This window comes from Marmota marmota, unplaced genomic scaffold (genome assembly GCF_001458135.2).
Source record: "Marmota marmota marmota unplaced genomic scaffold, marMar, whole genome shotgun sequence".
NCBI lineage: Eukaryota > Metazoa > Chordata > Mammalia > Rodentia > Sciuridae > Marmota > Marmota marmota.
Window position 1 is genome coordinate 1,578,174 of NW_025999949.1, and position 13,045 is coordinate 1,591,218.

Below are 13,045 nucleotides of genomic sequence, written 5' to 3' on the forward strand. Positions count from 1 at the left end.
TTGGATAGATTGCTTGTGAGTTTTAAGCATCCTTTCTGTGTTGACTATATTCTTTTCAAGTTGATAAACTTTGTCTTCATTATCTTATGTTCTGACTTCTACTTGATCTAGTCTATTTGTAATATTCTCGTTTGAGTTTTTAATTTGGTTTATGATTTCCTGCATTTCTAGGATTACTGTTTGATTTTTTTTTAAAATGTCTATCTCCTGGTAGAGCTCATTTTTTACCATTTGAATTTGTTTGTTTAATTCGTTTTCAAAATATGCTTTCATTGCTTGGACTTGCTGTCTCATTTCTTCTCTAATATTCCGTTCCATCTGAGTTAGGTATGCCTTGAGTTCTTTCTCTGTCCATTTTTCTGATGCCTCTAGGTCCTCCTGTAGATTTAAGTTGTCCTGCATTGTTTGTAATCCTTTTTTCCCTTGTTTTTTCATGTTGTTCACGTTATTTTCCAGCTCTGTTTGACTGCTGTGTTTCTGCTTTCTCCTATAAATTTGTTTTGGTTTTGTACATCTCTGTTGTCTCTCCTTTGTGGTGAGAGACTATGCCTAGAAATGTTGGGCTTTATTGTACTTTAAAGCTGATTCATTCAATTCATAAAAGGCTTCTGGATTCTGTATGCATATAGTGATTTGTTGTCTGTTCTTAGAACTTTATGTTTAGGTTAGGTGCTATGATGGTATGAGGGTTCCTATGTCTTGGCTACTTTAGAAGGTTGCTCTCCTGAAGGGGGATACCAACAGGTGATTGGATCAGGGTGTTGGTAGTAGCTAGGTATTTAGGAGCCATATAGACAGCCTCAAAACATTCACCTATTTGCATTTAGACAATTACACGTAATGGAAGACGTAATGCTTTGGATGAAAGTTGGGGGGTAGGGGAAGGTAGGTGCTCTTAAAAACGAAGAAGGAGAGAGATAGATAGATTAGAGGAGAATGGAAAGAACAAAAAACTTGAAACAGGAAACAAAGAAAGAAGGAAAAGGGGAGAAAAGAACAAAGAGAGAAAAGAAAAAAAATTGAAGTCTTAGAGATCCATTTTCTTCTCTTCCAGTAGGCGGAGCTGTGCCCTCCGAGCCGAGCTTCTGCCCTCTATGTGCCGATAGCAATCCCTGTAAGGCGGCTCCTGGGAGTCTCTCAATCCTGTTAGTCCAGAGCTGTTTCACTTCTCTGGCCCCTCCCCCGCTTCCTCCTGCCAGCCAGCCAGGTCCTGTTCACCGGAAGCAGTTCCCCAAAGATCTGGTAACACTTGCAGCCCCACCGCGTGTCCTATTTCCTGAAGGACTGAGCACTCTCTCTGTCATTCATCTAAGCCCCAAGTGCTGTGGTGCAGTGATCTGGGGACCAACAGTTTAATTTTTCCGGACCCCTTTGGTGGACATGCCCCCGGAAACTGGCGGCTAAGACCTTGGGTGTCGCTGCTGTGGTAAGGGGAGTTGGGGATCGGGAATCCCCTCTGCTTCCCTACAGACACGCCCCCGGCGAGATTCCCGAGGTTTCCTGGCTGCTTGTATCTGGAGGGGGTGGGAGTCACACACCTGCTAAAGTGGATTCCGCTGGGAAGGAATTCCGTCGGCCGACCTCTTCCTAGTCCCTGCGCTGCTCCTGCTGAGCTGCGCCTCAGAGGCTAGCTGCCCAGTCGTGGGGGCTGCTGGCGGGCGGCCGATGGGCGAGTCTCGCGGGCAGCGGCTGGCGGGTCAGGACTTCCACGGGTTCTTTAGCACTGAGCCAGAGCAGTTTGTCTGCGAGATGCGGGCGAATGGGAGCCTGAATTCGGCCCCTACGGGCTCGGTGTGTGTTCTGAGAGGCCCAGACTGTTCGCCCCAGATCCACATTAACTCAGCAATGCCTAGTGATCTTGAGCGAACAGCATTTAGACGATTTAATACTCCCTATGCCCGCGCAGCTGGAGAGGTCAGAGACTTGATACCTCCGTGCCCGCCGCCATGTTGGATCCGCCCGAGCAGATTTTTAGTAAGAGTAAAATATAACATTTGATTTTACTACAAAATCTGCTTTCTATGTTCATCTTTTTGTTAACATGAAAATTACTTTGATACAGACATTATTACCGTATATACATGTATGATTACGTTACTAGAATGACTTTGCACCATGTATAGCCAGAGGAATGAGAAGTTGTGCTCCATTGGTGTACAAGATGTCAAAATAAATTATTTAATTCTACTGTAAAATAAATTAATTAATTTAAAAATCTCTTTATCATATTGGTTCTATAGATAAGGTTTTGTTATCTGAAAATTTCACATGTGGGAAGGTCCGTTTTCTTTTAGTTTTGGATGAATCAAGTGATTTATTTAAAAACATTTATTGAAGTATTATTTTTGTACTGAGAAATGAATAAATTTAGTTACAACTTAATGAATTTCACAAATGCATTCCTCTATGTAGTCAATAAATAGAACATCATACTCAAGTCCACCTTCCAGTTACGAATACCTTGAATATTGTGAAAAACTGTAATTCTATAAGATAAAATGATCAAACAAGACTTTTATAATCTCATATAGAGGTGATATTTAAAGCAAGGAAATAGTCTTGAAATACTTTCTTTATAGTTTTGTGAAATTAAAAGTTATACATCTGTCAAATAATTAATCATTTTTATCCTTAGAATCCCGACCCTTATCAGTTCCTGTGAAAGCCATGTTTAATATATCTGAGGGCTGTAGAAGTCCTGAAGAAAGAATGAAAGAATTTATTGGAATAGTATGGAATGCAGTGAAGAGTCTCACACTACAGGTAAAATAAAACTTATGATATGACTCTAGTTTCTGTAATAGTATTTTTAATTTTTTACATTATTAACATTGGTAAAAATTGTCACACAAGTAACACTCATGTAAACTATCTCATTTCCACAGTTTAGTTGAAAACTGTTGGTACTTTACTTAGTATCAACAAAATTATATGAAACATATGCCGTATAAAAATTTACACATTTTGAGAGTCTTCTTTAAAATTTTTTGTTCATTCTAGTTTTTGTTTTTTTTAAATATTATTAAAGATTTTAAAACTCAGTGCAAAATCACACTTAGTATAACTGATATAGATTATTAATTGGAATTAAATTAACCTAAAAGTTTTATCTAATTGCTTTCTTACCTAATTATAAATTTAAATATGAAAATTATTATAGTTATTTCTTTATTTTATTGTTACTAAATTTTCTTATTGATTTTCACTTTGAAATGTGTATCATCTTTTTTAAATTATCCTCCTTCCAGATTATACTTAAACTGGTAAAAATATATTTAATTATATGATAGTCTGATCTCATAGGAATTAGATAAAAGTAATTGAACAGTTGCAAATTACAGGTTTTATATAGAATCTTTCCTCTGTATACAATATGGAAGACCAATGCTAGGGACATCTTTATGAAATTTTATGTGTAACAAACAATAATATACTAACTATTAGGGTTTTTTCGTTCTGCCTATGCAAAAAGTTAAAGAAGAAAATTTTTCCCACCTTAGCAATGAGAGCAAACTATAAGACCTAAAAAGTTACAGTAATTTTCAGCCGTCAAAGCTGACATTTCAAATTTACATGTGACAAGCAAGCCCTAATTTAAGAATCTCAGAAAACACACACATATCTCAATAAATACATGAAAAGAGAACTTTATTTCTACAGAAAAGGGTGTTCTTTTAGCTGGAGAGAAGTAATAACAGATAAAAATCTTGGTTTTACAGGAAGCAATGAAGTATTCCAGAAAGAGTAAACCTGTTGGACAGTAACTATTGAGGAAAAATATACACTTGGCTCTCAGTTTCTTTTCCCTTTACTTCCTATTAAATACAGCATTCAAACAACATGTGACTCTTAATCAAAATAAAAGAGCTTTAACAAAAAACTTCATTGCTTAAATGGAATTTCAGTCATTTTCTAAGAGTACTTTGTCTGTGTTATACTCACACTAATCCTAAACATGTGGTGAAATTATCTCTGCCAACACGTGATTAAGCTTTGTAGTGTATTCTTCCCTAGGTTAGCTTCTAGGAGAAAATACGGATGGCAAACTTAATAGTAATTTTTTGAAAGTCTGTCTGAGTCCCCATCTAAGCCATACTCAGATTGTTGACCTACAGAGACTGCAGAATAATAAATGCATATTGTTTTTATCTGCCATATTTTTGGTGATTTTTTATACAGCACAGAAAGCTAATGCACACAGATACGGACACATTTTATAGCATAACAGTAATATAGTCAGATTAATTGCTACATTTAAATTCACCTGTAACTAATGCTTTTTATATGTCTCCATTTGTAAGATGACAGTGAGAGTGTGTATTTTAAATAATATTGATACAAGAGCTAGTAACCTGGGTTAGACAGTTCTTTACAGCCTCTCTTTTTCTGAACAGACTGCTCATGAGAAAATTGAAAGAAGAGTACTCTGTCTGAGTAAAGGTGCCTTGTCATTTCTTCACAGTAGCGTTGTTCTGACTCTTTGGTTTGTAGGAATATGCCTTCACAAGTATCAGCTAAGTCTCACCAGTCTCACACCACATGCAGTCTTTTATTGTTAATTATATCTTAATAACTCCTTGTGTTGATTCAAATCTCCTTCTCCCCAGCAACATCCATTAGTGCAGTGATGACAACATATAGGAAAGATCTACATAAATGTGAAAACATCAGTTTCATTTACATTGTGATTGTAGAAGCCAGAAATACATAATACTCTAAGGTGGTGCTGAACACATATAGTCAATGTTAGTCTTTCTATAAAACACTGTCTCCTTACCATCTCTTTCATTGTAAATCACTCAACTTCCACTCCCATACCCATAATTATCCCTTCAAGGTAGATCTCCTATGCTTCATGTAGCTTAATAACATATAGTTTTTCTTTTGCTAACATCTTTATTGTCAGTGGAAACCCATTACTGATGAAAATGAGAATACTTCATGGCAGTTCTACCAGTCACATATTCTTTCTCAATTTGATCAAACTCAATCTGTATTCTTAGCTTGCTCCAGTCTGTAGTTATAAGAAAGTAAACCTTGCCTATTTGTTTCTCCACAATGCCTCCCAGAATCTTATGTGCTCCTATAGGTGCTTTGGATATTTTGTATGTGTTAAATTGCCAATAAAATAAGTAATTTTTATTTCTGATCCATATTTCACAAATCTTGTTATATATTATTTTAGTAATTCTCTACTAAAAGTAATCTGTGATGTATTTAGTATTCAAGACAATTTAAATATTGAATTAATGAGTTAGTAGTTCTAAACATGAGTAACTTAAGAGGACATCTTTCTACTGTAATGATGTAACAGGGAGCTTATCTGATCATAGTACAATTTGAAATTGTAAATTATGGCTTGACAAAAATAATATTTCATGACAGAAAGGAATAATTCAAATATTATTGGATCACTCCCTGGTGCTTTTCCTTATAACTCAGGTGTTTTCTAGCACATTAAGCTTGATGTGTGTAAGATTAGTAGTATTTTTTGCTAAATTGGGACTTACAAATTCCACTAGGAAAAACATACTTTGCCTCTTTCCAGAGACTTTTTTGATGATTAATACACTTTCATAGAAAACTTTTCTCTTTAATTTTGGTTTTTAAACATATATAAATTGCTTTCTTTTGATTTTAGTATGTAGCTCTTCTAAGTTGCATATCTTCTTTTTTCTTCTGTACAGTTTTCCTGCTCTGTTCTAGTAGAAGTGTTTTGATAGAAAAATATTGGAAAACAAATTTAGCCTACATTCATTTGTATACCCACACATACACAATGTATTTATATATTTGATACTTACATATGTGAAGTTTTACTATGATGGGACTATACAGATCTTTTGGATCTTATGTGTCTTTCAAATTAATTACTTGTACACTTCTCAGTGGTAGCCCTGAGGAGGTAGAATGTAATATGAGAAATTTCTAGAAAGTAGTATGCTGCTAAATATAATCTTGGCTTTCTGAAGTTCTGTATGTCCTTTGTGAAAATTATTAGAGTTATAAAATATTCCTGTTGAAATAGAAGTACCCAAGAATAAAGAACATGTTAATCTTTTAACACTCTAGTATAAACTTATTATTTAAAAAAGCAATTTGATTAATAATGCATCACAGTATGTAATCTTTCTCTCCATTTATTATTCCTTTCATTAATTTGTATATTCAGCTCCTGCTTTCTGTTATGTGTCTTATTATATGTTCAGGAGACAAAATAAACATTAGTTCTTCTGGTCTAGCAGGAAAAAAGCCATGTGCCCAGATATGAAATATCATGGGTGGAACACCTCTTTTTTAATTAAATTATTTATTTATCCTAATTTGTTATACATAATGGCAGAATGCAATTCATTTCATATTACACATAAAGAGCACAATTTTTCAAGTTACTGACTGTACACAAAGTACTTTCACACCATTCGTGTCTTCATACATGTACTTAGGGTAATGATGTCTAAGTCATTCCACCATCATTCTTATCCCCTTGCCTCCTCCCTTCCCCTCCCTCCCCTCCCTCCCTTTTTGCCCTATCTAAAATTCCTCCATTCCTCGAATGCACACAACTATAGCCATTATGAGTCAGCATCCTCATATCAAAGGAAACATTTGGCCTTTGGTTTTGGGGGATTGGCTTTCTTCACTTAGCATTATATTCTCCAACTTCATCCATTTAGCTGCAAATGCCATGAATTTATTCTCTTTTAATGCTGAGTAATGTTCCATTATGTATATATACCAAAATTTCCCTATCCATTCATCTACTGAAGGGCTTCTAGGTTGGTTCCACTTAAACTTTTGAGAATTGTGGTGCTGTAAACATTGATGTGGCTGTGTCCCTGTAGTATGCTGTTTTTAAGTCTTTGGGTATAGACAGAAGAGTGGTATATCTGGGTCAAATGGAGGTTCCATTCCAAGTTTCCAAGGAATCCCCATACTGCTTTCTAGATTGGCTGCACCAATTTGCAGTCCCACGAGCAATGTATAAGTTTGTCTTTTCCCCTACATCCTTGCCAACATTTATTTTTGTTTGTATTCTTGTTAGCTGCCATTCTGATTGGAATGAGATGAAATCTTAGAGAAGTTTTAATTTGCATTTCTCTAATTACTAGAAATGTTGAACATTTTTTTCATATGTTTATTGGTTGATTGTATATCCTTTTCTGAGAAGTGTATGTTCAGTTCCTTGGCCCATTTATTGGTTGGGTTATTTGGTGGTTTGTTTGTTTGTTTGTTTGTTTTTTTGGTGTTAAGATTTTTGAGTGCTTTATAAATCCTAGAGATTAGTGCTCTATGTGATGTGCTTGTGGTAAAGGTTTGCTCCCATTCGGTAGGCTCTCTATTCACCTCACTGATTGTTTCTTTGGCTGAAAAGAAGCTTTTTAGTTTGAATTCATCCCATTTATTGATTTTTGGTTTTAAGTTTTGCGTTATAGGAGTCTTATTAATAATTTTTGGACCTAATCCGACATGATAGAGATTTTGCGTACTTTTTCTTCCATTAGGAGCAAGGTCTCTGGTTTAATTCCTAGGTCCTTGATCCACTTTGAGTTGAGTTTTGTGCATGGTGAGAGAGAGAGGTTTAATTTCATTTTGTTCCTTGTGGATGTCCAGTTTTCCCAGCACCATTTGTTGAAGAGGCTATCTTTTCTCCAGTATCATTTTTGGCGCCTTTGTCTACTATAAGATGATAACTATAGTTATGTGGGCTAAACTCTGTGTCCTCTATTCTGTACCATTTGTCTACAGTTCTATTTTGGTGCCAATACCAACAGTTTTGAGATCTGGAATAGTGATGCCACTAGCTTTACTCTTCTTGCTAAGGATTGCTTTGGCTATTCTTGGTCCCCTATTTTTCCGCTTGAATTTCCTGATTGCTTTTTCTATTTCTATAAGGAATGTCATTGGAATTTTGATTGGGATCGCATTGAATCTGTATAGTGCTTTTGTTGGTATGGTCATTTTGATAATATTAATTCTGCATATCCAAGAACAAGGTAGATCTTTCCATTTTGTAAGGTCTTCTTTAATTTCTTTCTGTAGCGTGTTGTAGTTTTCATCGTAGAGGTCTTTCACATCTTTTGTTAAATTTATTCACAATATACTGTTTTCTTGGGGAAAAAAAGAGATATAAAGTAGATTCTGATTAAATAATTAAAATCTAGACTCAAACATTCTTGAGTTTTTGGAAAAATACTGACCATTTTCCAAGATGTTTCGTGAAACAAAATGTAAAACAGAAAAACATGAAGGTGTCATCAGATAAAACAATATCATAACTTAAAGTCATCAAAGGATTATTCTTTCAGTTGGAAGTTTGAACAAGTGAACGTGTTTGGGATCAGAGTTCATTTGGGGGCCAAAGTTGGTAATTACTAAAAATATTCTCTTCCACTAAAGATCGAAAAACTTGTATAAAGATATTAGCAATATTTGCTATAAACTGTTTTTAAGAGAGAAGATGGAACTTTCATACTTAATTATAATGGATTATTTTATAATAATACATGTGGTCTTAAGATAGTCTTTTTTTATGTGAATTTTGTTTGGATGGCTTTTAACAATAGATTGTCATGAATTCATTCTTTGCAATTATTCTCTATCTACTCATCAGCAAAAATCCTATCTGTTAAACTCAAAAGGCTACATAGTTATTCTACAGACCTATAATAAGCAGTGCCATGAAGTTGATAAAATTAAAATGTTCTGGCCTTGAATTCTAAAGAAAGAAGAATATTTTATTTCTTCTTGCCAGGCTCAGTTTTTATTTTTTTAAACGTTTGTTTCATTTTTTGGTCGTATACATTGAAGTTCATGTCATTGCCTTACTATTCTGTAGCAGTTTCTGGGTTTTTAGTATTTATTTGTTCATTTGTTTTGGATATTTAGTAGTCTCCAATCTACCTTGATCTCTTCCTAGTAATTCTGTTATTCTTTTAGGGGACTACTTCCCATATTTTGTGTTATTCTGATTCGTGTGTCAGAGTGACTCAAGCAAAGCACCATAACCAGTTAAGCTTGGCCAATTGAATTCTCTCTCCTAGGAAATTTCTTCTGGAGCCTGACCAGTAATGAAGTAATCATGTTGCTTGCCTGAATTATTTTCAGCATCAAATAGGAGTAGATATTTCAGGCCAGACAGATGAACTATTAGTCATATTAATTATAAAAGCAAGTTTTTTAAACATTTAATGCTGGCAGTTTTGTAGAGACTTACATTCTTATTTATAATCATTGAACAAGTAACAGCCATTGCGGTGGTAATTTTTAGAAGGAGGAAGTCTGGAATTGAAATGTAGGAAATTTTTCGTGTCTTCCTTTGACAGATTTTTATGGGAAAAGTTTTTTTTTATCATAAACTGATTTATAATAATCACTCTGAAAAGTAAGATAACAAAGGTTCATTTTGAGGATTTTAAAATGTAGACCTCAAGATGACTATATTTAGATTTCTTACCCAAAATATTTTCATAATACATTGAAATATTTTCAACTAGGATACATGATTTGGGTTAGTTTTATACACTTGTTGTAGTATAAATGTAATACTGCTTATTTTGGAAGCCTCCACAAACATTGATGATCAACAGCATTTTTTAAAAAGTATGTTTAGCAGTAGACGGACACAATACCTCTATTTATTTGTTTGTTTGTTTATTTTTATGTGATGCTGAGGATTGAACCCAGTGCCTCACATGTGCTAGTCAAGTGCTTTGCCACTGAACCATAACCCCAGCCCATCAACAGCATTTTTAAATGCACTGCGAACATCTTTTGTAAATCCATGAAGGCCAGGATATTGGATATGACAAATAATAGGTGCTTAGTGTTTGTTTATTGACTATATTTACTTTGAAAATGTTTAGGTGATATGTATCACATTAAATATTTATAGCAATGCCATGATATCCTGAAATTATAGATGAGGAAATGGAAGTCATAGAGATTTGTGAAAGGTTCTGCATCTGGAGTTTTTGAACACATCTGACTGACAAGTCAGTGTTATTAACTACCTTATTAGACCTTGCTTCTATAGAATGAAATTATGAACAACATGCATGAAGCAATTATTTTAATATCTGATGATTGTAATAATCATGTTCACTTATTTAACAATTATTTTTTGAATATTTAGTACAGGCTAGGTACCTCAACAATTACTAATACTATAGAGAGAACAAAATAGGCTAGTAATTTGACTACCTAGAGCTTACTTTCTAATGAGAAATTTTGTAAGGAAATTAATACTTTAAACTCTTATTTTAATCTCTTTGAGAATTGCAATGTGTCTTTTGTTTCTGTATACATGACTTTCACCTTAGTTCATGGTAGATATTAAAAAAATCTTTGAATAAAAGAAAAATATGAATGAACTACAAACTCTGATGTTTATTTTTCTCATTTGAAATTATTCCTTGAAGTGAAATACATTTATATAGACAATATCTTATTTTCTAGAAATTTTGCAAAATATAATTGCCACTAAAATTTCAGATTTTAGGTAAAAAACAATATCTTATTTGGGAATAGAAAACAGTAATGTTATTTACAAGGGTGGAAATATGATACAGCATAAGCAACATTTACAAATGAAGTATTTTTTCATGATGGCCAGTGACTAATTAAGATTTTCTGATTACTGGTTCACAATGTTTCTCAGTGGTAGAGTGCTCAACATTCATGAGACCCTAGGTTCAATTCAAAGTACCAGAAAAAAAAAAAAGAAAGAAAGAAAAAAGAAAAGTAAGAAAAAGAAAACTTTTTGTAATTTGAAATTACAAGTTTGTAATTGAAACTTATCCTCTGCTTTTTAAAACTGGTTTGCAACCCAATTATAGAGCACATAAATCAGGGGGAAAAAAAAGAAAAAGCTGGTTTCCAAACTTCACATATAGGGTGGAGGAGAAACACAATGACATAGGTCTTTTCAACTGGTACATAAACTTTAAACTTTAAGTCAAGTTCTTTTAGTAAAGTAAAAATACCAAATAGTTTTTACTTTATTACTTTATCCTCAGTATGTGATACTTCAGATATGTAGCCCTTGACCTAATAGGAATCAAAATAGAGGTGATTCTACTTCAAAAATTTGTAATAATCCCTTCACTTTAACACATGAATGTGTTCAATATTGGCAAAAGAGCACGTTGCTACCAAAACTGAAACAAGATCCTTGAAACAGAAAGGATGTTGCCATGGAAAAATGAAGTAACACTCAGTGCAGCTGTGATGCATTAATGAATAGGATATTTTTTTAAAAGATCATTTGTGTGTGGTGTGGCTCAGAGGGTCCCAACCAGATGGTTTCCATGAACATGATCTGACCCCCGGCTTGAGGACTTCTTACTGGCAGATTACTTCATTTTCTTTCCCTTGGATTGTCAGATCCTTACATTAATGTAAAATTTACTGCTCCAGATTTATATTCAGTACTATAAATCACTCAAGATTTTACATTAAAACTACTATTTAGACATACAGTTTAACAGTTATTTTAAAAGTGTAAAAAGATTTATATGATAACTTCAGTATATATCATAGATGTAACTTTATAATAATTTTGAACAATTTGGATTATATCTATGTTTTGATTGTTATCATAAAAGGAATCCTGACAACATATATTGTATTTAGAATGTTTATCATTTAGAGTCTTTGCTTAGCTCATGCCAGCATGCTATTGATTTTATTTATATAGTTCAGATTGTTTAAATTTGATGGAAAAAAATTGAATTTTGATTTAGTGGAATTTGTAATGTTTTATGGTTTTGAAAAATTTGGCTAATTAAAATTTGTTTCTACAGACACAGATGTGTATGTTTGTAAATTATAGCAAATTAAACCAATGACCTCAAGTTGTTCAGAGCATTTTCAACATAGCATCAGTATCTATATGAATTGTTGAATATTTTATACTTAATATTTTGACTTCTTAATAGAAATTAATAGAATTAATAGAAAATATGCAATTTGTATGCCATTTTAAACCACACAATTTAACATTAATGAAGTATGTTAAAGCATTTAAAAATTTTAAGTGTCTTTTTCTTCACTGAATTCATTAGTTTATCTTTGGCCATATATGTGAAGTAAGCACAAATAGGTTTGCTTATTTATGGGCTGCAAAATTGTTTATCATATCAAGGAATTCTAAATCTGTTACATGTAATTATATTCTCACTAAGGAGAGTGTTAACCCTTAGAAAGGGAAATATTATTCTATCTTTAGTTATATTTTATAAAATAGTGTCTTTGAGACTTCCTAGAGTATCCAAGAATTTATCAAGCAAAAGTATTTCTTATCATAATTTAAGTATCACATTTGAATGCCAAATAGTTTCTAGAAAGTCAGTGTTATAGTTTGTATTTGCTTAACAAATAATGAAAATATGCTAGGCTAGTTAGGCAATTTAATAAAATTTGAGCAACTATTGCTTTGTAAGAGCTAAGACTAATAGATTTTAATCTGTTGCTTCTGAATTAGGAACTCAAACTCATTTTTTGATTTGTGCTTGCATAGTCTTAAGGGCCTTGTGAGGGTTGGAAAGGGAGCATAAAAATTTCATATAAAATCACAATTGAAGTAATAATTTAAGAATGAACTAATCAAGAAAGTGATTTTCAAATTGTCTTCTTTAGACTTATATATCCACTTTATATGATAAATATGATATACTGTATATACATATATATACTTGAATCTGTGTATATGAAAATAGAAAATACGTGGTATAATTGTATTCTTTAAAATAAAATCTATTTATTTATTTATTTTACGTGGTGCTGAGGATTGAACCCAGTGCCTTGCACGTGCCAGGTGAGCACTTTACCACTGAGCCACAGTCCCAGCCCCTATAACTGTGTTCTTTAATGACTGTCTAGAGCTATTAGTTGAATGTTTTAAACATTTTTCTTATAGTTAATAAACTATAAGAAAAGTAAAAATATTAGGGCCCAATTCATATAGAAATCGTTTTAATTTTGCCTCTCTGTTTGGTGTTAACACAATATAATGAACTGCAAGAGAAAGAGAATTTTCTCACCT

General features: G+C 33.2%; 1 protein-coding gene across 17 annotated transcripts in view; it reads left to right on the forward strand.

Moving 5' to 3' along the window:
- Positions 1-13,045, forward strand: part of Vps13b (vacuolar protein sorting 13 homolog B) — a 734,817-nt gene that overhangs the window by 333,955 nt on the left and 387,817 nt on the right. For all 17 annotated transcript variants that reach the window (XR_007347142.1, XR_007347143.1, XR_007347144.1 and 14 more), the window contains one exon: positions 2,636-2,763. Coding sequence is in view for 14 of the 17 variants with exons in the window: in XM_048801898.1 (XP_048657855.1) it covers positions 2,636-2,763 (128 nt within the window). In the remaining 3 variants the exon portion in view is untranslated. Of the gene's footprint in view, positions 1-2,635; positions 2,764-13,045 lie in introns of those variants that run through there.